A 25750-nucleotide genomic window follows, 5' to 3' on the forward strand; every position below is an offset into this window, starting at 1 on the left:
TTGGTTGGAATCACAAAAGACCACGGATAGCCAAAGCTATCCTGAAAAATAGAAATCAAGCTGGAGGAATCACAATTCCAGACCTCAGGACATAGTACAGAGCAGTGGTCATCAAAACAGTCTGGTACTGGTACAGAAACAGAGAAGACGATCAATGGAAAAAGAATAGAAACACCAGAAGGGAGTCCACACATGTATAGTCAACTCATCTTTGACAAGAAAACTGAAAACATTATGGCTGCCCAGATTCACCCTGAAGTAGGGGGAAAAAAAATAGACCTGTTTGTAGGAGGACCATGAGCTGGCTAGATACTCCAACAGGTTATCATTGATTAATCATTTGTGTCATGGTAGCATCTCTTGTGAGAGATAATAAGCTCTTAGGACAGAGGACTGTTGCTTGCTCATCTTTGTAAAGTCCCAGAAACCAGCACTGTTTGTTACATAAAGAAAATGCTGAACCTGTTGTGATGTTGACAATACTTGCCAATGTCTTTTTGGTCTCAAGAATTTCCCCTGAAAATTTCTCAAAATGAAATGTGGACATCTGAGAGTGGTGTTAGTGTATCTCAAATCTAGATTTACCCATATGCTAGCAGAAATTTTTGTGTAAAAAAGAGTCATTTTTCTCTTTTTTCTAGAAAAAGAGCCTCATTTGTAGAAAAAAAATTTTTTTTTCATTTTTGTCATTCCTAAAGGGTTTTGAAATCAGCAATAAATATAAATCCTGGAACCAGGACATGGCAAAGAGTGCATAAATGGATTCCTTTGCCGTTATGTTCAAAATACAGCTACAATGGAAGTACTTCTGTCTACAGTTTTTTCATTAAAGATATTTATTTTTATTGTAAAGTCAGATTTACAGAGTGGAACAGAGTGAAAATCTTCTGTCCACTGGTTCACTCCCCAAGTAGTCACTGATTCCAAAGCCAGGAGCCAGGACTTTCTTCTGAGTTTCCCATGTGGGTGCAGAGTCCTAAGGCTTTGGGTCATCCTCGACTGCTTTCCCAGGCCACAAGCAGGGAGCTGGATGGGAAGTGGATCAGCCAGGACACCAACCAGCCCCTATATGGGATCCCAGTACATGTAAGATGAGGGCTTTAGCCACTAGCTACTGTACCAGGCCCTGCACATTTTTTATCCTAACCCAAGCTACCTACTTCTTGATTGAATTCCATGATAATCTCTGAATTCACCTCCCAATGTATTGTTCACTGGCTACTATAGCACTCAGCTTTTGAACCTGACCAGCCAAGTTCCTATTTAATCTAGCACCTAGCCACTTGCCAGCATCAACTTTCAGCTTTCCATCCAGGTCCCTGCTTGTGGCCTGGGAAAGCAGTTGAGGATGGCCCAAATCTTTGGGACCCTGCACCTGCGTGGGAAACCCGGAAGAAGTTCCTGGCACCTGGTTTTGGATTGGCTTAGGTCTGGCCCTTGAGGGCACTTGGGGAGTAAATCATCATACAAAAGATGTTCTTCTCTGTCTCTTCTCCTCTCTGTGTATCTGATTTTGCAACAAAAATAAATAAATCTTTTTTTTGAAATAGGTATTACTTTGGAGGCACAAGAAAAAAAAGTCAGGATGGCCCTTTAGCTTAGTGGTTAGGATGCCCTGAACCACACTAGAGTGGCTGGATTTGGCGCTGGGCCCTGGCTGCTGCCTCCTGTTGCTGCTAGTACAGACCTGGAAGGCAGGGGCAATGGTTCAAGGAGCTAAGTTCCTGTTAGGAATGTGCAGACCTTGAATGAGTTCTTGAATCCTGTGTTTGGTCTGACCCAGGCTAGCTGTTACAAACATTTGAAAGGCCACTTTGTCTTTCTTAAAAAATAAATGTTACTTTGTATACTTATAAAATTTAAAGTGTTTATCTGTCAAAATTAATGATAAAAAAAAAAAAAAGAATTCACTCCAAAGCAAGGTCTTTATTCAGGAGCAGACTATCCTCAATGTTGGAAGAATATTATACATTACTTGTTTATTTACTCATTTTATGTCTAACCCACTAAAATGTTAATTCTGTGAGGACCATGGTGTTGTTTCAATTGTCTTAAATTACTTATTTATTTGGGGGTTTGTACTTTAACCCAACTGGCTAATCTTTCATCTCCAAGTGCCAGCATCCCATATGGGCATTGGTTGAATCCTGGCTGCCCCTCTTCCCATTCAGCTCCCTGCTTGTGGCTTGGAAAAGCAGTTGAGCACAGCCCAAAGCCTTGGGACCCTGCACCTGCATGGGAGAACTGGAGGAGGTTCCTGGCTCCTGGCTTTGGATATGCTCAGCTCTGGCTGTTGCAGCTGTTTGGGGAGTGAACCAGCTTACAGTAGAGCTTTCTCTCTGTTTCTCCCTCTCTCTATAAAACTGCTTTTCCAATGAAAAAAAAAACTAAAAAAAAAAAAAAAAAAGATTTGTTTATTTGAAAGGCCAAGTTACATAGAGAGAAGGGGACAGAGAGAAAGATCTTCCCTCCACTAGTTCTTTCCCCAAATGAACACAGCAGCAGGGCTGAGCCAGGCTAACCTGGAATTCCAATCAGCTCTCCTATGTGCGTATAGGAACCCAAGCATGTGGGCCATCTTTTGCTGCCTTTCCATATACATTAGCAGGGAGCTGGACCATAAATGGAGCAATAGAACACAAATTAGTATCTACATGTAGTGCTGGCATTGCACTACATTGGAGAACAATACCTGGTATACACAGACATATTAAGTAAATATGAGTGAACATAAAAATTTTAAATAGTAAAAAATAACACTGTGTTTTATTTGGAAAAACAAAAGCATTATTAATTGCTAGTTATGTTTAACATATGACAATAAACATAAGGAAAAATAGAAAAATAGTATGGTAATTATTGGAAGGTTGTAATTGTAGGTAGAGTTTCTAATAAAATTTTCAATTTTTGCAAATGTTCCATTATTTTAATTTAGAAAATAACTTCATCAAGGACAGCATAATGGCCTGGAAGTCCAAGGTCTGGATTCTAGTCCTGCTTGCTGAGCTGTTATTCAATAAGACTCTATCCCTGTGTCTGTTTCTCCCTTGGTAAATAGATGGTCAAAGGATTTAACAGCTTCAGAATTAGGATTCTACTTCCTGCCAATATTGCCCAGTCCTTCTCTCTGTGATTTCAATTCTTATATTCTGCACCAAAGCGTAAATACTTCTAGAATGTCAGTAGCTCAATAGAGATAGGTGGAATTGTCATATCCCTTTATGACAATCATGTTCTATAGAGATTCTTCTGCCCTTGCAGTGACTGCTTTGTTTCCTGGCATAGGTAGTGGGCCCCATGTCTCTGATTTCCTGTGCTCTGGGTTCCAGGAACACAGCAGAATGCCATGAGTCGAGCTGGTGGGAAGAAGAGACGCAACACATTCCACGGCATGAGGTCCCTGCTCTTCTGGTTTGGGTGGGGTGATGGGCTGGCCCTTTGCTTTCTCTTCTGTATGGCTTTTGTTTCCTTGGATACACAAGAGAGAACCTCTGACAGGCTAGGTAGCTTACACTGCCCACTTGATGGGAAACTTTACAAGTCTAGAAGGTCAACATTGAAAAAACCTTGTGTTACTGGCTGTTTTTTATTTTAAATAAAGCCATCTCAGGAGCATGTGTGATCGCTTTGCGCTTTTCAAGCTGTGCATGAGCTAAGCGAGGTGGTGTCTGTGGATTTCCCACACAGTGGGAGAGTTTGTTTCATGACACACTGCAAGTGATGCAGGACCAGGACACTCACAAGTTTCAAAATCTCTAACTGTAAGAAGTAATTTCCTTAGTTCATGTAAACCTCTACTATGATACATACAAATCTGAATTTCACGATAAAGGTACCACACCTATGTGCCAAGATAATAGCCAGTCCCTTATAGCTATTCAAATGGATGTACAACTGTGACTGCTGCCTGGTGACCTAAATCCTAGAGCAAATATGTCAACTTGCCTTGTAAAATCAGGAAATGACCCAGATTTTGACAACAGGATGACTTTCTCAAGATAATGTTGAGATGTCTGCAATTACGGGAGTCACTTAAGGATTAGATGAGCTAAGACGTGCCAAGCACTGAAGCAGTCCCTGTCATAGGGTGAGTGCTCAATAAAGTTAGCCTTTGCTCTTGTATAAATCATTATTTGAATGTACCTATGCCCTCATCATCTTATGGGAGGGAAAAGTGGTGTTTAAGGCAAGGATTCTAGCCTACCCCAAACCTAAAACATGTAGATAAACAAAAAGAGAAAGACCCTACCCAGGATTTTATGATGAATATTTCTCAGTATTTTTGGGCATCTGTGCATGTCATCATTGTACACAACTTGTGCTGAATGTCTGCTATGAGTAAGATCTGGAATCAAGACTAAGCTTTTTTTTTTTTTTGCCATCTATTTTTAAGGTTTGTTATTGATTTTTAACTGAAAAGACAGATTTTTAAAAAGGTTTATTTATTTTAGTCAGAAACATAGATTTACAGAGAGAAGGAGGGAAAGAAAGATCTTCTATTTACTGGTTCACTCCTCAAGGGCCATAATGGCCAGTACTGAGCCAATGTGAAGCCAGGAGCAAGGAGCCAGGAGCCAGGAGCTTCTTCTGGGTCTTTCACACAGTTACAGGGTCCCAAGGTCTTGGGCCATCCTCTGCTGCTCTCCTAGGCCACAAACAGAGAATTGGATGGAGAGTGGTGCAGCCAGGACACAAACTGGTACCCATATAGATGCTGGTGGGTACAAGGTGAAGATTTAGCCACTGAGCTATCACACTGGGGCTGGAAAGGCAGATTTGTAGAGAGAGCAAGATCTTCTCCCAAATCTCCCACATGAGTACAGGGTCTCAAGGTTTTGTGCCATGCTCCAGTGCTTTCCCAGGGCAAAAGGAGGTAGCTGGATGGGAAACATGAAACAGCACCCATATGGAATGCGAATACTTGCAGATGGAAAATTAGCCAAATGAGCTATCATGCCAGCTCCAGGGCTAAAGACTAAATAAGAATCATGTGACGGTATTCTTATGATATTCTATTGTAGTTGTGAAGATGGAATTTGAGAGAAAGGAAAAAAAATCTGCAATAGCAGAAAATCATCCACAAGAACAACTGAGGCTTCGTATATTTTGAGTTAATACATACATGGAGCTCTAGCATGGCTGTTTCTCATATTATATAACCAAAAATAGATGTAGAATAGTTGAAATTGTTTACCAATCTAATACCCTAGTCTTATGGAGAATTCCTTTGTGAAGATGCCTATCTTAAAGCAGATACTCATTCTTCAACTCATGTGTCACTGTCACTAGATTTCTGTATTTCTGGTTTAAGATGGAAAAGTAACTTTTGTCTTTCCAAAACAAAACTAGGTGGGCATTTGGTGCAGTGGGTAAGCCGACACTTGGGATACTAACAGCCCACGTTGCATTTGGAGAGTAAATACGCAGACAGAAGATTTTTTGTGCCTCTATTTCTCTGTATCTCCCTGCATGCAAATTCATTAAAATCAAAATGAAATAGAAACAGACGAAAGCACAAAGGAAAATGAGTCGATGGAAACTCCTGTTGAGTGTAGAGGGCATATCGCATCAAGAAACACTGTATAGGAAGCATTATTATAGTACCTGAAAGGGGAAGAATACCTGGCCGCGTGCGTCACAGCCTCAGCCCTCTCCATTCCAATGTGCTGGCCATACTTTATTTTGTTGTGTGATAACATATTGCTGCTCCTAGATAATGGTTAAACACCAAGGTCATGAGGAACTGGGGTCCTCCCTTGGGCGTTATCCTGCTCCCCAATGAAGTCAGAGGAAATTAACACCAGGAACTTGGTGCTTTTAGCATTCTTTTGGGGAATTTCCCTGCCCACTTGCTGTTATGGTATGTCAACTTTCTGTTTTTTTATTATTTGTTCCTTATGATATTTGAATAAAACCAGTTCATCTGGCTCCTGTTGAATAGCTATGGACTGCTTTTCAGAAGGTTATGAAGTTCTATTTAGTTGCAAACTTACAAGATGGGTCTAGAGGTAGTAAAGAACTAATGAACACTAATAAATTCATGCACTTTTTACATTTCTTACCTGCGAATGTGTGCTTCCCTTGGCCATAGGTTAGTCTGACAATAAAATACTGTAACTTTATTGTGAAGAAAGAATCTCATAATCTAGACGTGTAGACGAGAGCTCTTTCCTTCAGGGTATTTGCCTTGCTCGGCTGTATTTTTGTCTAGTACGTAAAGTAACTTCAAGAACTTTCCCAGGATTAGCTTTACCACCTGGATGGAGTTGCCAGAACAAAATAGGGTTGCTCAGCTAAATCACAGTTTAGTATATAAGCATAAGACATATTTATGGTAAAAAAAAATGATGAGTTTGTTTTCTGAAATTCAAATTTAACTGGATTTCCAGCATTTTTTGTTCGATTGAGGTTTGTTTGTTTTGTTTTGTTAAGGCTGGCAATATAGGGCCTGAACATTTCTGTGTAAACAACTTTACTGATCCAAGCCTTCCTTGGAAAGCGGCTAGAATTGTGGACACAGTCTCAAGTCTTTCAAAATGATGTCTGATGCCAAGAAGAGTAAACCACTTCAGCAGACACGTTTTCTAGTAGTTCTTCTATAACGGCTTTCACAAAAGAGCTCAAAGAGTGGGCACTAAGAAAAAACAGAGCCATGCGTTTGAGCATAGTATGAAATACTGTGCCACATCGAAGATTTTAGTTAAAATACTGAACCTTTCATGCGTTTGACTCTGTGGGTCCGGGCTTGGATTGAGCATTGCATGTGACCTTATAAAACCTTCTGTAGCTCAACCCTGTTGCTTAACATCTTGCGGCAGACTGAGGTTGGGAGGGGTTCGGGACTTGGGGTTGGGGCAAAAGTAGCTCCCTGCAGTGTGGCGGCTGTGAGGAGTCCCCAGCCAGGCCAGACCCAATGCTGGGGACTCAGGCCAAAGTCATTGCCAAAAGGAGATCTCGTCCCTCAGGGTAAGTACACCATGAGGGAAACATGGAACTGGATTAAGGCGGGGGCAAGTCTGGTGAGGGTTATGGGGAGTTGCCCCAAATAGGCTGCAGCTCCCACTGGTTTGCATGAGGGCCAAGTATGAAGTGGGAAGAATCGGGCTGGACTACAACACCCACTGGTTCACATGAAAGACAGGGCTGGAAACTGAATTGACCCAGCAATTGCAATGACCAGCATGTGCACAAGCTGATTGGTGCAATGGATGGTGCTGGACCCTATCAGTATAGCAAGCACACACAAGAATCAGGTCTGGGATCACCTCAGACAAAGTTTCTTTGGAGATCCCTCCAACTGAACTGCTAATCTCGGAACCCCAACCATGAAGAGACTATGTATGCTGGTGGGTACCAGCCTCTGACCTGGTCTGGGCTGCTCCCTATCATGGTTCTTGGGCTCATCTGCAAGGTGTGTGTCCTGCAAAGGAGTTCCCCAGGCTCCTTCATCAGAACCTCTCCCAATGGCAGACCTCTCTCCCATCAGTAGGTCCATATTGCTATTGTTTTCATAGCACAGCATCATAGCATCTGGGCAGAAATTCTCCAGCTTCTGAAGATGTTACTTGATTTGGAAAATGTGAATGATTTGCAGACTAAAGCATATCGTACTAAATGGATCCCTTTTTTCCCCTTGTTCCAATTTTCATTTTATTTATTTATTTGAAGATTTATTTTTATTACAAAGTCAGATATACAGAGATGAGGAGAGACAGAATTTCATTTGTTTTATTATTAAAAGTTTTTTCTGGCAATTACTGCACATATTTATTGGATGCAATTCAATATTTCAACACAAGTATATTGATCAAATCAAATTGTGAGGTTGAAGCAAAGTATCTTGGGAAAAAAACAAGCTGTGGAGAGAACAATTAAGTTTCCTTTTGAAATTGGGGTTAAGAGATGACTCCAAAAAATAAGTAAGATGAAAGCAGAATTTTACTGAATTGTGGTGGCACCCCAGGACATATTTGTTGGCTACCAAGATCTAGCAAAAATTCTACAAAGTAAGGCTTTTTCAAAAGTGAATGAAATATCAACCTGATTTTAGAGCTTTTACTGATAATTCAATGAACATATGGTACCTAAAATATACCTGAGATATGATTAAAAAAAATAACATTGAAAATATTTCTTTTTCTTTATTTTTTTGAAAAAGGTTTCTTAATACACACACAACCCACTAAGCATGAGAGGAAAATTGATTTTTACTGAATTGTGTTAATTTTAGACTTCTGCTCATCCACAAACATCACCAACAGTGAAAAAGCAGACAGAATGTTGGGAATGATATTTGTAAGAATCATATTAGACGAATAATTTATATCCATAATACATACACACAGAAATAATTTCTACAACGGTAAGAATTCAATGGAGAAGACAGCATTGTGGCACAGCATGTCAGTAACTCCTTGTAATACTGGTATCCCTGGTTCGAGTCGCAGTTGCTCCACTTTCCATCCAGTTCCCTATTAAGTTCCTGAAAAGGTAATGGAATATGGCTTAAAGTAACTGGATCCGTGCCTCCTGGTTTTGACCTGGCCCGCCCTGTGCCATTTTCTTGTGCTTTGTAAACATTTGAGTTTTTCTTGGATAGCTATTCCCCGGAGTGCTCAGTTCACACAGTGTAGAAGCAGGTAGGCCAAGCACAAGCGAGTGAGGCTGGACAGACAAGTGGTACAGGTCTAACAAACCAGAGTCAAGGCAACTCTGCGGGTAGGCAGGACACGGAATCTGGAACAATGAGAAACAGCCCTGGATTTGGGCAAGCAAAAATCAAAGGAAGTATTCATTTCCGGACTTGCAAAGATGGTTGAGTCTGCCTGAGAGCCAAGCTTTTCTGGGCAAAGTTGAAACATTTGAGTGACAAATTCTAATGTTGGATCAAATGCGTGTCAACTTTTGTCATTTTGATACAAGCCCGTCTTACTGAGGAGACACTGCTCTGTGGTTTTGATTTGTGTTTCCCCAATGATGAGTGATACTGGGTATTTTTTCGTGCACTTTTTAGCCACTTGTATGTCTTCCTTTAAAAATTTCTGCTGGAAGTTACTCCCTAATTGAAACCAGGCTGTTTTAATTATGGTGTCTTCAGACTGTATTTTTAAGTCAATCAATAAAATGTCTTCTGCTCTCTTCGTGCTTAAGATTGCTTTGGGCCCTGCACCGTGGCCTAGAGGTTAAAATCCTCACCTTGAATTATCCAGGATCCCATATGGGCACTGGTTCTAATCCCAGCTGCTCCGCTTCGCATCCAGCTCCCTGCTTGTGACCTGGGAAAGCAGTCAAGGACGGCTCAAAGCCTTGGGATCCTGCACCCATGTGGGAGACCTGGAGGAGGTTCCTGGCTCCTGGCTTCAGATTAGCGCAGTACCGGCCGTTGTGGTCACTTGGGGAGTGAATCATTGGATGGAAGATTGCTTTTGACTATTCGGGATCTTTTATGGTTTTACACTCATTTCAGTACTTTTCCCCCTAATTCTGTGAGAAATGGTATCAGTATTCACATGTGTATTTTATTGAATCTGTAAATTGCACTGGGTAGTGTGCACTTTTAAGACTACTGGTTCTTTCAATCCATAAAAATGGGATATCTTTTTGCTTCTTCATTCTTCTTTAATGCTTTTCAGCAGTGTTTCATGGTTTTCATTGTAAAGGTGTTTTATGCCCTTGTATTATCTTTCTAGAGCATAGGCCATGGTCCCAAAAACCATGTCCAACTACTAATCACTGTTTGCCTTAGTTTGAATACAAAGGGATAAACTTGTTTCTGATTTTGGTAAAACTGTCACAAAAAAGAGGAGATTTGAAGATGTTACCTATTCTTATTGCTTTTCTCCTGGAAAGGGGCAACAATGAGAGCCCAGTGCGATAGCCTAGCAGCTAAAATGCTCATCTTGAACACACGGAAATCCCATATGGGTGCCAGTTCTAATCCCAGTGGCTCTGTTTCCCATCCAGCTTCCTGCTTGTGGCCTGGGAAAGCCTTGGGACCCTGCACCCGTGTGGGAGACCTGGAAGGGGCTCCCGGTTCCTGGCTTTGGATTGGTTTTGCTCCAACCATTGTGGCCGCTTGGGGAGTGAAGCATCAGATGGAAAATCTTCCTCTCTGTCTCTCTTTCTCTCTGTGTATCTGCCTTTCCAATAAAAATAAATAAATCTTTAAGAAAAATAAGAACAATGAAGAATTATTTTTGATGTGTCCATCTTAACTACTTCCCATGACAAGGACGATTGTTACTAGATTTTATCATTTAACAGGTTTTTTTCCCAAGGTTTCCCCATAATAATATTGTACTATATTTTTTTCTTAGGTTATAAAACCATGTGACATATATTTATATTTTAATAGCATGTATAGGCATAAAAATGTTCTGGAATGATATCTCCAAGATTTCTAACAGAAGTTATAACTACATATTTGAATTAGGCATAATTTTAACAAATTTTTCTTTTACTTAAATCAGCATTACAATTCTTGTTGATAAAGATCATACTGATTTTGGAGTAAGAATAGTTCAACTGCTAAAATTAGGCATGATTCAGAATTAGTTTGTGAGCGTAACAAAGGTGCACTCCTAACACTTACCTAGACAAGGTTAGGAAAGTTGACATCTATTAGGTAGTTGCTAGGGTTCAGAAACTATGCCTTTTTTCTTTTTATTTAATTCTCACTGTGATCCTGTAAGGTAAGAGGTATTATTCCTGTTTTATAGACAAGGCAACAATATTTAGGAAGGTCGTGTAAACAGTCCAAAGCATGTATCCAGTACAGAACTGATCCTGGTTAACCTAGATTCATCTTACCCAAAGGTTACAGTCTCTTCACAACAACAACCAACACAGCACAATAGAAAGCATGGGTTCATGTTTTTATCCATCCTATGAATTGCTCCTGTGCACAATAGGCTTTAAGTAATGACAGTGTCCGAGTGAATCTAATTCAAGTTCCTGAGACAAGGCACACAGACACTCCACTCAGCCCTTGGACTCGTCCTCAGTCCAGACAAAGGGCCCTGCAATGCAGAGTGCTGTGTCTTTTCAGACTAAGTATGGGTTGTATTCTGTCTGCCTGTGGCCAAGGCCCATTATTAGGGCGACTTACAGCCCTTGGGTAATTCCGAGATACACATGCTCTTAAGGGAGACATCTCTACGTCATGGTCATTGACAATTGGCCTTTTATATTAACAACTGGCAAAACATCACAGCTTTACCTCAGTGGCCCTTGGTTTGCTGCCTTGCTGGATATTTTGCCAAGAATTAGCAGGATCTTGGGTCTCCAAGGAGCTTCAGACAATTTATTTACATGCTCTCTTTGCTGTCACATCATTTCTACGAAGAGCACACTCATTAGACATTATTTGCTCATCATTATGGGGGATGCAGTGAGGCATAGGACAAGAGCGGCAGAATGGCAAGCGGTGACAGATTGGTAAAGAGCCAAAACTATTAAAAAAAAAGAAGAAGAAGAAGAAGAAGAAGAAGAAAGAAAAAGCAAATTGTGAACTGATCTGGGCAAGCAGTAGGCACTGGCAGATGTGGAACGTTTATATGGAAGTGTGGTAATGGAGAGGAAGTGCCTTCACTAACTACAAGCACTGTTGATGAAACTCTCGCAATGAGCAGACCTGGGTCTAAGTGCTTTACACACACTTTCCTCGTTCATCCTCCCAAGCAGCCGTTCATTCAAGACTCCAATGACGACACAGTGGGCACTTGAGAGATCCTCTAGTACAAAGCTGTAAACACAACAGGCCTAGTTCCTTCTGTGAGGGGACAGTACAAGCAAGAGATGTTGACGTTAAGCTCCTTGAGCTTCATAACACACCTAGAAACGCTTTGAAAGATATATTACTCATTCTTCACACAAGAGAGCTCAATGAGGCTGTTTCTTGTTCAGTCAAAAAAGTGCTATCTGATGGAGCAAGGATTCTAAGCAGGCACCTAAAATTCAGCCAGTTCCCCAAACTCTTGGAAAGGCCAACATCTGCTGGTTAGGAGAGCAAACTGGAGACACAGAAACACAAACACCTTGATGTGGTTCTGTGAGTTTCCTGGCAGGACATCCCTGTCAGAACCTGCAAAGCCTATGGGCATGGAAGCGTGCCAAGAGTGCTGAAGCAACCCACATCACCGAGCGTCAAGAACCTATAAATCAAGCCACTGTTGAATGAGAGACACAGGAGAAAGTCAGGTTTCAATGACTCTACTCTTTGTGGGCACAACCCAAAAGCAGAGGAGAAAAACAAATTTAAGACACCGTGAAAGCAGAATCAAGATGGGTCAGTTTTGTCAAACCCCTACAATGAAAAAGTAAAGGCAGATTATAATGGAGGGGGCATCATGCACGTAGATCTGATTAAAAAAAAAAAAAAAAAGCTATCACAGACTCTGCCAGAACCGGAAGTTTGCACAAAGGAAAAGACTCCTGAAAAGACATCTGCCTCAAACTGTCTAACCCTGGTCTGATGGTACCCTGGTTAGTGATTTTTGTTGATCACGGTAACACAGCAAAATAATTAATGTAACCCTCTCATTTTGCCTTTAACAACTTTCCTCAGGCTTTTGAAATACACCCATGGCTTCCTCCAGCAGGCCTGCTCACCATGCAGTGCTACCTGCCTGTTCCCAGATAGATATTATCATTCTTTATAGTGTCTCTCTCTCTCTCTCTTTGTTGTTTAGATTGACAAGATGCCAGCCCTTTCACACTGGTATGTTTGCATATGTGAAAGTCTAAATATATATATTTTTTAGGCATCCAAATAAGTGGTAAGAGCAACCTCAGGGCAGAACACAATTCAGCGAGGCTGAGACAAGGTTATGTTGATTCATTCTTCTGGCAGGTGGGTGCTGCAGCAAGGGCTGGGGAGAAGGCAGGGTGAGGATGTGAGGCTGAACGTAAGAAGCATCTGCTTGAAGCCTATGCTGAAAGTCTTGACCCCTAAACTGACAGCAGTTCAGTATCAAGTGACCTTCTGGGACCCAGGACAGGGTAATTGTTAAGATTTTTATGCAAGCATCTGGAATGATGACTCAATGGCTAAATCCTCACCTTGCAGGAGCTGGGATCCCATGTGGGCACCAGTTAGTGTCCTGGTTGCTCCACTTCCCATCCAGCTCCCTGCTTGTGGCTTGAGAAAGCAGCAGAGGATGGCCCAAAGCTTTAGGACCCTACATTGCTGTGGGAGACCCAGAGGAAGCTCCTAGCTCCTGGCTTTGGATTGGCTCAATTCTGACCATTGAAATCACGTGGGGAGTGATTCAGTGGATGGAAGATCTTTCTCTCTGTGAATCTTACTTTCAAATAAAATTAAATAAGCTGAACCACACACACACACACAAATTCCACCAAGGTTTATGGCATTAAGGTTTAAGGTTATAGTCACAGACTATAAGCTATCCTTCACTAAAACCCATTTTCTCTTCTTTCTGTGCACACAGCTAGACTACATTCCCTAGCATTGCTTGAAATTAGGTCTAGTTGTGTGACTCGTCACCACCTGCATTTTCCAGGTGACTAATAGCTGGCACTGATGGCTCTTACCGTAAAGCAGATATTATTCTAAGTGCTTTGCATGTAATAGCTCATTTAGTCTTCTGCTGATACAAATTCTATCATCCCACTTAGTAGTAAGCAAGCTGAGGTATAAGAAGACCAAGTTACTTGCCCAAGGATGCATAGCATCATAAAGAAGACCAGCCTGGGACTCAAAGTCATGCATGCTCAAGAATCTGTGCTTCTGGCCATTACACAGTGCTATCTCTCCAACTAGGAGGATTTGGAAGTCCTTTTATGACTCATGTAGGTCATTGCAGTGACGAGTCTCTTGGGAGTAAGAAAGTCTGGCACCATTAAGCAAAGGTGCATGACTTTGAGTCATTGTCCCTGGGACTACTTGTTCCCTTCTCTATAATATGACGGAAATTGTATCTACCCTGCTTACCTCATAGGGTTGTCATGAAGATGAGAGATGTGGACATTTAGTCCTTTGAAAACTACAAATCTTTTCTAAATAAGGAGCCTTATTAATACAAATGATCTCCATTCAAATTATCTGATTTGCGTAAAACATCCCACACTATTGTAAGCAAAGAATTTTTAGGAAAGAAAATCTGCTGCTGATGTAAAATAATGGACTCCCAGCCAAATCTAGTTTAGAAGTCATGGCCTTGTTTTGTGATTTAAAATATCCACTGATGCTTATGCATGTAGCGTGAATTAAGCTCAATTGTGATGAAAAGAATATTAATTTGGGAGTCAATAACCCAGATTCTAGTCCCAAGTTCTGCCATTCTTTTCCTGTGCCATTTTGGGGATGTTCCTCTGTTTCTCTGGATTTCCTAAGTCTGTAAAATGACATCATTATAGTTTTTGGCTCCTGTGGCAGAGATATATGAGCAGAAAAAGAACTGGTTGCTTTTTAATGGGCAATATTCATTGCCATGGTTAAATTTCCACAGAATCTGTGTAAATCACATACTCTCAGACAGCCTTTGAACATAATTATACCATTGGGTTACAAGGAGATGTTCAAAAGCAATTGGGGCCCGGCACGGTGGCGCAAGTGGTTAAGGTCCTCACCTTGCACGCCCAGGATCCCATATGGGCACCGGTTCTAATCCCGGCGGCCCCGCTTCCCATCCAGCTCCCTGCCTGTGGCCTGGGAAAGCAGTCGAGGACGGCCCAAAGCTTTGGGAACCTGCACCCGCGTGGGAGACCTGGAAGAGGCTCCTGGCTTTGGATTGGCATAGTATCGGCCGTTGTGCTCACTTGGGGAGTGAATCATCAGACGGAAGATCTTCCTCTCTGTCTCTCCTCTCTGTGTATCCGCCTTTCCAATAAAAAAATAATAATAAAAATAAATCTTAAAAAAAAAGCAATTGTTGCACTGCTAGTCCTTTCTCCACTACCATTGAAAACATTGAGTATATGTAAGAAGTTCTGGGAGCAATTTTAATAATTTTTTGATCTCCTATAAGGCAACATTTGAAGCATGTATGTGTGCTTTTCATATCTGGAAGGATTGATCTTATGTATTTCATAGGCTTGACTTTACAGAGCCACACAGTTGAGGGAGCATCCTATACAGAAGTCACATGCCCTGACTCCTTGTGTTAAATACTTTCCAATCCACCACATTGATGGTTATCATCAAAATTTTATAGGTCAGGGCCGGTGTTGTGGTACAATATGTTCAGCTGCCACTTGGGACACCTACATCCCATACAAGTATGCCAGTGGGTACTGTAACCTAGCTTGGTCTGGGCTGCTCCCAACCTTGATTATTGCACTCACCTGCAGAGGCTGCATCCTGACAGAGGAGTTCTCCAAGCTCCTCTCTTAAGTCACCTCCTAGTGGCAGATCTCATGCATATCAGTGGGTTCTTGACCCAGCCTGACTTGGCAGCAAATGGTGGCTCAAACAATTGAATCACCCACAGTGTATTACAGGCCATTGGGGACATTTCTGGGGGCGAATACGTCGGCTTTACATGCAATAGCATTCAGTGAACTTTAGGATGGAAATAGGTAAGAACTTTGCTAGGGCTTAGGATACGTATTTACGAGCAGTTAAGTACCAATGGTGACAGACACGTTTGATTTAAAAACGAAAACACACCCTTTGCTTCTCCCGCAGTCTTGAAAGGAAACCGGCGCAGACACACCCGCTCCACCCTACCGCTCCCAGCTGCCGGCTAATGGGCCGAGTGCGCCTGCTCCGTGCGCTTCTTCCGCCCACGTGACCCTCCGCTCCGGCTCCTCCTCCCATCAACATGGCGGCGTCCTAGGGTCCTATCCGCACGTGAGCCAAGTCTGGGCATCTGGGGATCCAAGAGGACGGCGTGTGAGCTGCTTGCCTGTTCCTGCTGTCGTTTACAACTCTTCCGCATTCCGAGGCTTCGCGGGCTGTTGCCGTTCCGCAGCCATGAAGCCAAAGCCTGTGTCCCACAAGACCGAGAACACTTACCGGGTAAGCGCGAGAGGCTGGGCCGGGGGCCACATGGGACACTGATTTCCAGGGCGACTCCCGGGGCTGCAGGGTGCTGCACCGAGCTGGAGCCGCTTGCCCGGGGCTCTGGCCGAAGTGAGAGTCCGGCTGTAGTGAACCCGGGTTGGGGCAGAAGTGCCAAGCGCAGGTTTCGCTGTAGCCTGTAGTGTCGGAGCCCTGCTAGGGGAAAAACCTGAGGTCCAGAGTTACTGTGAGTAACCCTGGACCTTGCTTAGGACCTATCTCTGCTATTTCATCTTCTAGCACCGATAGGGGAGGGGGCGGGGGAGGTGCGGTCTGGCGAGAGGGCGGGCGGAACTTGCAAGCTTCCCCAGCACTCTGCTCCTTGATAAGTTTCTTTTCAGATCTTCCTTAGGATACAGCCGCCGGTCTCTGTTTAAAAACACTTTGTTGGAGCGATTTAGCTGGATCTCTGCCTGCAGGATGAAAGCTAGTAGATCCAGAGAGGCCAATTGCTCCTGTTCACCTGGCCAATTGCTCCAGTCTCACATGATACAACTGAAAGTTTTTGCAAACACAGTACATTGCACACCTTAAGCTTTTAAAGCCCGTATTTGTGCCTTTTGTGATTCATCGGTGATACCTTCTTTTCATTTAAAAACTAAGTGGTGTATTTTGTGACTGAAAGAATACCCAAATTTAAAATGACAGAAAAACATCGCTTCTGTTGGGACTAATTGAAGATTTAAACTTAGGAAACTACCAGCGTGTGAGGATTACACCAGGCTCCAGGCAAACTGTTCCTTACGTTAATATGTCTTTCTATGCTTCCCTTCCAAGTTTCTAACCTTCGCGGAACGGCTGGGGAATGTGAATATCGATATAATCCACCGCATCGATAGAACTGCAAGCTATGAGGAGGTGAGAGTGTGCCGCTAGCCACTTTTCAGATATTTGTAGTTTATGGTTTCCAGTATTAGTAGAAGTGAATTACTTTTTCTTGTGAGCATGAAATGGTTTAGGTCTGTGCTGTTTGATACTGTAGCCACGCATTAAGTATCAGTTAAGTTCACAGTAAATTAAAAATTCAAGTACCTAATTGCCATGTGGGCCATCACTACCCCCCTGGACAGTGCAAATGTGAGTCCATGAGCATGGAAGGTCCTCTGATTTTCCTCTGTGAGCGAGTTCCCTTGTTCCTCAGGTGGCTTTGGGGTCACAGCCCTCCCTTGCCCATAGTGGTCTGTGCTGCTACGGATCTCACAGGTGCAGCTATCATTTAAACTGATTGGGAACACGTCTCCTTCCTGGGGAACCGTATCCTCCTCTGTAAAAAGAAATGGATGAAACTACGCATTTTTTTTTTTGTTCTAACCAAAATCTAGCTGTATCATTTGCTCTGCAGAAATACTTTGGGTTTTTAAATTTACATACACGTCTTTAATTATACAACAATATAATGTGATATAATGTAATATACTATTTCATAAAGTAAGGAATGTATGCTGTGTTAATGAACTAAACAGTATGGTAGTGAACTTAGAAAAAGCTGTTGTCTAACTCATCCCACACCTTGTTGTCAAGGAAACTGTGGTTGATGATTCAGTGTATCTGTGTTTTTATGTACTTTTTCTCTTGTGTCCATGCAGTTATGTGCAAATGCCAATGGAAACGTGTTCTAAATAAATTTGGATTCTACCATACCCTACACTATGTAACTTTTATCATCAGTATCCTTCTAGTTCAGTAGATACAAGTATAATACTACTTTTTAATGGCTACATAGTATACCATTATATGTCTAAACTTTTAGTGACTCTTGTCATTTTCCAACTGTATATTTGGGCTGTTTTGTATTTTTCCTGTTATGGTGTAGGAAAACTGAATAGACGTCATTGCATTGACACAATTACATACTTTTATAATATCTCCCAAAGGAGAACTGAGGATCAAAGGATAGAAACTTTAATTTTTAATAGAAGTGCTGATTTACGTCTCCATAAAGTTGTATGAATTTGTATTTATAAAGCAGAATAAAGAACTGCAAATTCTGTGCTTAAAATAATAAAAAAAGAAAAATAGGAAATTTCTGTAGCGTGACTAATGTATGGGCTTGAGATTGTCATTTGCTGCAGCCAGATTGACAGAAAATTGGTTTAATCATTTCTCGATGTAGTTCTGGTTGCTTTTTAGCTGTACTAGTTACTGTCTTTAAAAAAAATAGAAGTTTTCAAACTGTGTATCCTCTTTGCCTTAAGATACTAATGTATCATTATTGTTTACTTTGATCAAAATTTTCTTGGACTTGCCTGATTAATGGACTGCTTCATTTTTCTCAGGAGGTTGAAACCTACTTTTTTGAGGGTCTGCTGAAATGGAGAGAACTAAACCTTACCGAACACTTTGGTATTTTCAAATTTATTTATTTCATTCATAATTTTCGTGTTATATATTCCAAACAACTGCAGTTGTGGTATGCTGGAAAAGCAGCGCATGTTTGTTCTTTTGCCTAGGGAAATTTTACAAGGAGGTCATTGACAAATGCCAGTCGTTCAATCAGCTGGTGTATCATCAGCATGAGATCGTCCAAAGTCTAAAATCTCACCTACAAATCAAGAACAGTTTTGCCTACCAACCCCTATTGGAGTAAGTAGCACTGAAAGATTTCTTTATTGGGAAGGGAGATGTAGAAAAAAAAAAAGGAAAGACAAAGATCTTGCATCTGCTAGTTCACTCCCTAAGTGGCCAAAATGGCCAAAGCTGAGTTGATCCAGTCAGGAGCCCGAAGCTTCTTCTGGATCTCTCATGTGGATGCAGGGTCCCAAGGCTATCCTCTACTGCTTTCCCAGACCCAACAGAACAGTGCTCTGATGGAATCCTGGCAATTACAAGGGCAGGATTAGCTAATCGAGCCATTGTGCCAGGCCCCATAAACGTTACGTTGTTTGTGCCAGGCCCCATAAACGTTACGTTGTATATGTACGGATGCCTTGGTTTGGACTTCGTAATTTAGAATCAAGAAGTCACCTTTTTCTGTTAGAACAAGACAATAGGAAAAGCTACATCACCGTAAAGCAGGATGTTAGAGGTACAGTTTTACTCTGCTGATATTTTCCTCAAGGCTCCCTGTTTTTCTGGCACTGTGCGGACGGTTGACCACGACCCATGATGCAGTGCACTTTCTTCCTCAGTTTCTTTACTGAACTTTGAAGACTAGAAGAACTTGATATCTTTTGAAACGTGATAGTTTTTTAAGATGTTAGGTTATTTTTCTGTTGTTAAATGCATTTGTAGAGTCATTTGTGATCCCTAACCAGTCGCTTCCCGTGAAATCCAGTCTGGTTGTACAGTTGGCACGAGACCTGCAGACGGATTTCTACCCACACTTTGGAGATTTTTTCCTCACCATCACCTCAATCCTGGAGACTCAGGACACAGACCTGCTAGAATGGGCTTTCACCTCGCTGTCTTATCTTTACAAGTACCTGTGGCGCCTGATGGTGAAGGACATGTCCCGGATATACAGGTGACCCTTTCTCTTCCTAACCTTTAAAAAAAGCATCAATTTTATATATTTATTTCATTTTTGCTGATGTTTATATAGTTGTGAGGTATGCATGCCCATGTGGGTCACCGATTAGGGATGGGAAAGTGGATGAGACAATTACTTCAACTTCCTTCTTTTTCTTCCTATATCTGGGGCAGGAAGGGAGAATGTCACTCATAGAAACCTAACCGCATCAGTATCCTGGGATGGGGGGGATGGCCACTTAATCTCATCCTGAGACCCCCAGTGTGGAGGACTGGGTTATGGTTTTGATAGCTCTGAGATGCTTTGGTACTTTCTAATTTATTTATTTTATTTATAATCTGCATGTTATATATTCTAAACAATTACAGTAGTGGTATGCAACAAAAGCAGCCTAGCCTTGCCTGGTCTACCCTGCTAGTCAATCCACAAACCTTCTGACAAGTGAGTGGAGCAGCCCTTCCTGGTCTGTCTCACACCCAGCCCCAGCTCTCGTGCTTACCAGTGGTAGGTATAGCCTAGTAGGGAAGTTCTGCAAACTCCCCCACCATCCTGCAACCAGGCCCAGTTCTCACATGTGACAGCAGGTGCTTAGACCATGTCCCACGTAGTCCACCCCCGGTCTCCGCCTTTGTGAGTGCTGTTGGATGCTGCGTCCTGGACCTTCCCACACCTACCTCTAGGCTGTGCCTGGAGGTGCTGCAGTTTTGGCCAACATTGGATACTCAGAGCCCCAGTTCTTGTGAGTGTTGGTGAGTTCCATGGTCATGTCTAGCTTGGTGGTCACCACCCCTAACTGTCGTGCAAACCAGCATGAGCAGTGTAGTCCCAGGAGGATGAGTCTACAAATACCCCTCAGACCCAATTCTCTCACTTGCCAGTTAGTGTCATGGCCCACCCCTGTCCCGACATTAACTGATGGGTACTGTGGCCTCGTTCTGCCAGGCAGGGCTCACCCCTCCCCAGCCTCCCTTTCATGTGTGCCAGTGAGCTGTGGTCCAGGCCAGATAGCCCAGTCCAGGTTTCCCATGTGGGCACAGACATGTGCTCTGGCTTTCTCCCTTGGAAACACCTGGTCTCAGCCCCTTGTTTATTTACAGTTGTAGTGCCCTGGTCTGCGGACGCCCCCCAGAAGTCATTCCTCATCTGTAATGTACTTTCTCAGTAGTCTCCCCCACGTCCTGGGACAATTCACAGTCACCATGTCTGCTGCCAAGTCGGCAGTGGTCCCCCTCTCTAATTTTTTAAAATTGCTTTTTGCTCTGGCTTCTGTCTGACTTCAAAGTGCCTTTCCAGCCCAGTGCATAATTGTTTTCCTATAAGAAGTTGATTATCCATCCAAAGTGGTCCACAGTCTGACCCAGATCTGTTCTGACCTTATGGTTGTCATCACCAGCTTTTGGTATTGTATCCACCCACCAAAGTCCAATTCCCTAACTTCCCCCAGTCTGCCCAGGCAGCTTAGCTGAAGTGTAACTTTTGTATTCTGTTCTATTGCCTTTAACATCATATATCTCTGATGCTTCCTAATTTTCTCTCTCTTTTTTTTTTTTTTAACTTTCTGCCATTTATTTGTCAAAAATGCGCCATATTCTTGATCCTCTCAGTCAGAAGTTCTTTGAAAGAATGCCATCAGATTTAGCCAATTGGAGAGTATATCCCAACTTTGATTGTACTTGTATGTTTAGAAAGTAATTCTGTCTTCTATAAACCTGTCAACTTCTTGAGAATCTTATCTTCAACACTTGCATTTCCTAGCTGTTAATTTATTAGGTCAAAAGAGACGTTCAAAAGTTATAAAACTTCAAAGAAAGTAACAATAATCAGGTGTATATGAGTAAATGTAGACAAGGAAATAGAATGAATTCTGCAGTGGCTTGTCATTTAAAGTAGAAAACAGATTATTATCTGTTTATTATCTGTTTAAATTAGGGATTTGATGGAATTTTCCACTTTGTCCTCAGTGTATTGTAATTAGCCAACAAAAGAATAAATAAATGTTATTGTTTGTTTAGGGAGTAATGACAAGGAGTAAGTCAGTACATGTTGCATGCAGATTGAATCTGCCCCTGCCTCACCTCCGCCTGGCCCATATTTTCACTTTCGTTTGGTCGAATCCAAGGATGTGAAACCCTGCAGATACCAAGTTCTGCCAGTAGCTCAATTCATTTTGTGATTTAATCTGTTAAAAATGTTGTCATCTCTTAAGTCATGTTCTTACAATTCTACATTTGTTTGCTTTGAGCAGGACCGGCCTTGAATGACCTGGATAGTTTCACATTAGAGAAACCAAACTCAACGTATTGCTCTTCCAACACATTGCTCTTAGCTTTTCATTGACCTGGTGTTGAGTGAGTTTGTACTGAGCACCTGTTCTAGACCGGCCCTGTTTGGGTGCCAGAGTTCTATCAGTGGTAGCAGTGTTAGCGTACCTGTCAGGGTACCTTTGATTCTTTTGTCTCCCAGGATTCAGCTATCTTGATTCTGTCAGGCACGCATTCACTCCACACATTTGTTGAACACTGTGTCAGCCATGAATCACAAATCAGACAGAGAATTCCTTTGCCTCCAAAGTTGACAGCGTCTTGGGCACAGGCCTGGCAGGTTCAAGGACGAGCAGGAGTGTTGCAGAGGTGAAGCAGCATGTGTGAAGGTCAAGTGCAGATTCAGCGATGCAGAAATGGGAGTTGGCCAGCTGCTCAGGTTCCGGGGGACAGAAGCTCTCTAACTGTGTTGCAAGGACTGCATTGTGGAGTGTATCTCTGGTTCACCTTTTGTTAGCTCCCTTAACTACCATTCTTCTTCAGGCCTTGTTAGCCTAAGCTGTGCAGCTTGAGCTGTTTTATAATTGCATTACCAACTTCTTTTCTGAATTTCATCTTGTATATGTTCCCAGATGGATCTTTGTGATAATTTTCATTATCATCATGCACTGTTTTTTAATACCTGCTGTGAGGAAGGAGCAGTTAGGTACTAGGGATGTCGCAAAAATTGGAGGGGGTGTTTCGTATCCTGTCATTGAAGCCACATAATTCTACTGCCCTGAACAGTTTGTGCTGCTTTTCTGTGTCAGTTTTACAATAATGGAACGCATCCCCTAGAACTGTTGTGCTGAGTACCTGTGCACGTGTCGACTAGTTCCCAAGTTCTTCTGTTCAGAGCTACCCGTCTACCGGAACAGCTTTCTGCTCAGCCGCCCTCAGCTGCTGCATCATCGCTCTTTCTGATGAACTCACTCCTGGTCATCCATTGTCCGTGGTCATCTCAGTCTGCCCATCTTTTGTCTTGATATGCAGGGCAGTTCTGATCTGATTCATCCTGGCATTCAGAGCTCCCTGCACGATTGGCTGTACATGGAATCTTTCCTGTAGGATGGGTGTCAGCAGTCCTGGGACTCGGATTGCCTGTGGCCTTTAGCTTGCTAAGTGTCTCTGGCTTCAGCCTGCTTTCTCCCTGCTGCATATTTTTGCATACGCTGCATGTTGTTGGATGTATATTTGACATGTAGCCATATTCATTAAAATTACGTGTTTGATTAATTAAGTGGTTCTTAATTTTTTTTCTTTTGTAGCATGTACAGTACACTGCTGGCTCATAAAAAATTGCATATAAGAAACTTTGCGGCTGAAAGTTTTACTTTCTTGATGAGAAAGGTCAGTCTGATAGTTTGTATGCTTGCTACTAGTAATAATTGGAAATCTGACGAATAGAAACAAGTATCTTTTATTAAGGTGCTTAGCATGGGCTGATTTCATGTACATAGTAAACAGAAACGGGGAGTGTTGTGGTATAGTAGGTTAAGCTGCTTGGGATGTCAACATCCCACATTCCATGTCAGAGTGCCTGTTTGAGTCCTAGCTCATCCACCTTTTTTTTTTTTAAGATTTATTTTTGTTGAAAAGGCAGAGTTATAGAGTTATAGAGAGAAGGAGAGACAGAGATATCTTCCATTTGCTGGTTCATTCCTCAAATGACTGCAGTGGCTGGAGCTGAACCAATCAAATGCCAGGAGCCTCTTTCAGGTCTCCCATGCAGATGCAGAGTCCCAAGGCTTTGAGCTGGCCTCCACTGCTTTCCCAGGCCACAGCAGGGAGTGGATAGGAAGTGGAGCAGCTAGGACATGAACCACCACTCATGGGATGCTAGCTGTTAAAGGTGGAAGATGAACCAGTTGAGCCATTGAGCTGGCCCAATGACTCTTCACTTTGAATCCAGCTCCTGCTAGTGCATCCTGATAGGCAGCAGATGGTGGCTTGGGCCATGTCATCTCTTTCTGTCATTCAGCTTTTCAAATAGATGAAAATAAATTAATACGTAGTTAACAGAAAGACCAAATATCTGTCATTATTTTGAGTCATTCTCAACATAGGTTTTGCTGACCTCATTAATTTAGTGTAGTATAATTTGGGTTACATTTTGTTATTTAGGTTTTGGTGGCTTTCACTGTTTATTGAGTTTGAGATAATACGCACATAAACAGTGAGAGTAAAAGGAATTTTTGTAATAGTGTCCTGTGCTTGGCTTAAGTTCCCATTGTAAATTGTAGAGAATTTTTGTAGTAGAACAACAACAAAAAATTGCTGTTAAGTTTCTTTTAAGCTCAAAAAGTACAAATATGTAATTTCTTATAATAAAAAGAAGCATTATGTGGGTTTTCTTTCTTTCTTTTTTTTTTTTTTCTGTGATACCCATGAGTTTCTGACTGTTAAGTGAATTCTGTAAGAATATATACTATTTTAGTAGCTTAAGGTCACTGTTCCTTTAAGAATTCTTTCCCAAGTATATTTAAATTTGAATATGAAGAATAATATTTCTTCACTTGGATATGTTTCTGTTGTAACTCTTAATTTTTCATTTGACATTTTAGGTTGCTGATAAAAATGCACTTTTCAACTTAATGTTTGTTGATCTTGATGAACATCCAGAAAAGACAGAAGGAGTTGGGCAGTTGCTGTTTGAGATGTGCAAAGGAATTAGAAATATGTTTCATTCCTGTACAGGCCAGGTGAGGCATGGGGAGGGGTACATGGAGTTTGTGTGAAATGAAAGTAGAGAAGAATGAAGTGCAGAGAGGAGTGCCTGAAATAGACAGAAATCTCTTAGTGAGTGATGTTCAGGCTGAGTGCAGTGCTTACCTGGTGTGAGCCTCGGCAGTTAGTCATCGTAGGTAATGACTGCTGTCTTCATCCTGGATGTCAGAGGCTAACATAAATTGATGGATGGGCCAGGTGAGTGAGGAGACAGCTGTATGATAAATTCCCCATCCAACTTTAGAAATTATTTTTGAGGGGACACATAGTTAACCATAGAAGTTACTATAGTATTAATTATTCCAGAATAGCCTTTTTATTTTTTAAGATAATTGATTTTTTTTTTGAATGTCAGAGTTACACTGAAAGGAAGAAAGAAAAAGTGGGACTGAGCCAGGCCCAAACCAGATTTCCTGAGCTTCTCCTTCAGGTCCCCTTGGGTCAGAAGCACAAGCAGTTGGAGCGTCTTCTAGTGCTTTCCCAGACCATTAGCAGGGAGCTGTATTAGAAGTGGATCAGCAGGATCTCTAACCCAAAAAAGATGCCAACATCACAGACGGAGGCTTTACCAGCTATGGCACACTGCCCCGGAACAGATTTGTTTTCAAGGCGACTGTCATATAATGAGGGTGATCAGTATAATGCCCAAATGTGAGAGGCAGTGTGTAATTTCAATGGTTCTTGTTTCACAGTCAATGAAGCTGATTTTGCAGAAGTTGGGACCAGTTACAGAAACAGAAGCTCAACTACCATGGGTTTTAATTGGAGAAACGCTCAAAAGCATGGTCAGATCTACCGTGTCCTACGTCTACAAGGAACATTTTGGTACATTTTTTGACTGCTTACAGGTAAATTCTGATTTCCCAATGAGTGCTTCAGGAGGCTCGTTTATTGTTGTAGTTCTTAGTTTAGCAAAGCACCCTTCATGATTATATTTATAATCGTTTGCAGTTGGAGGCTGTTACGTATGATGACTTAGGCCAGTCCCCAAAAGACAAAGATTGTGCATTTTTCCTCATTTGTGATAATTAATATACAGAATATAAAAATTAATGTATATGAGAAAAAATGACAGTTTGAGATTCAGTTATTATTTATTGTCCTTGTCCATGCTCCTGAGGAACAATGATTTTCTTGCTTTAGAAGAAAAATTGTTTTCTTTGTACTTGCGTCTAAAGGCTTTTCTTCACTTCATACTTGCTATTTATTTATTTGAGTGGCAGAGAGAAGCTT

General features: G+C 41.9%; 1 protein-coding gene across 2 annotated transcripts in view; it reads left to right on the forward strand.

Moving 5' to 3' along the window:
- Positions 1–15781: 15781 nt before the first annotated feature.
- The window catches only part of UTP20 (UTP20 small subunit processome component), an 86522-nt gene continuing 76553 nt past the window's right edge, over positions 15782–25750 (forward strand). For both annotated transcript variants that reach the window (XM_040984217.1, XM_040984211.1), the window contains exons 1-8: positions 15782–15979; positions 16799–16879; positions 18298–18364; positions 18472–18604; positions 19296–19484; positions 23059–23140; positions 24355–24492; positions 25210–25365. In XM_040984217.1, coding sequence (XP_040840151.1) covers positions 15935–15979; positions 16799–16879; positions 18298–18364; positions 18472–18604; positions 19296–19484; positions 23059–23140; positions 24355–24492; positions 25210–25365 — 891 coding nt within the window. In that variant the 5' untranslated portion in view covers positions 15782–15934. The remainder of the gene's footprint in view (positions 15980–16798; positions 16880–18297; positions 18365–18471; positions 18605–19295; positions 19485–23058; positions 23141–24354; positions 24493–25209; positions 25366–25750) is intronic.

The sequence above is a fragment of the Ochotona curzoniae genome, unplaced genomic scaffold, assembly GCF_017591425.1.
Source record: "Ochotona curzoniae isolate NIBS_2020 unplaced genomic scaffold, NIBS_Ocur_1.0 contig_1014, whole genome shotgun sequence".
NCBI classification, from domain to species: domain Eukaryota; kingdom Metazoa; phylum Chordata; class Mammalia; order Lagomorpha; family Ochotonidae; genus Ochotona; species Ochotona curzoniae.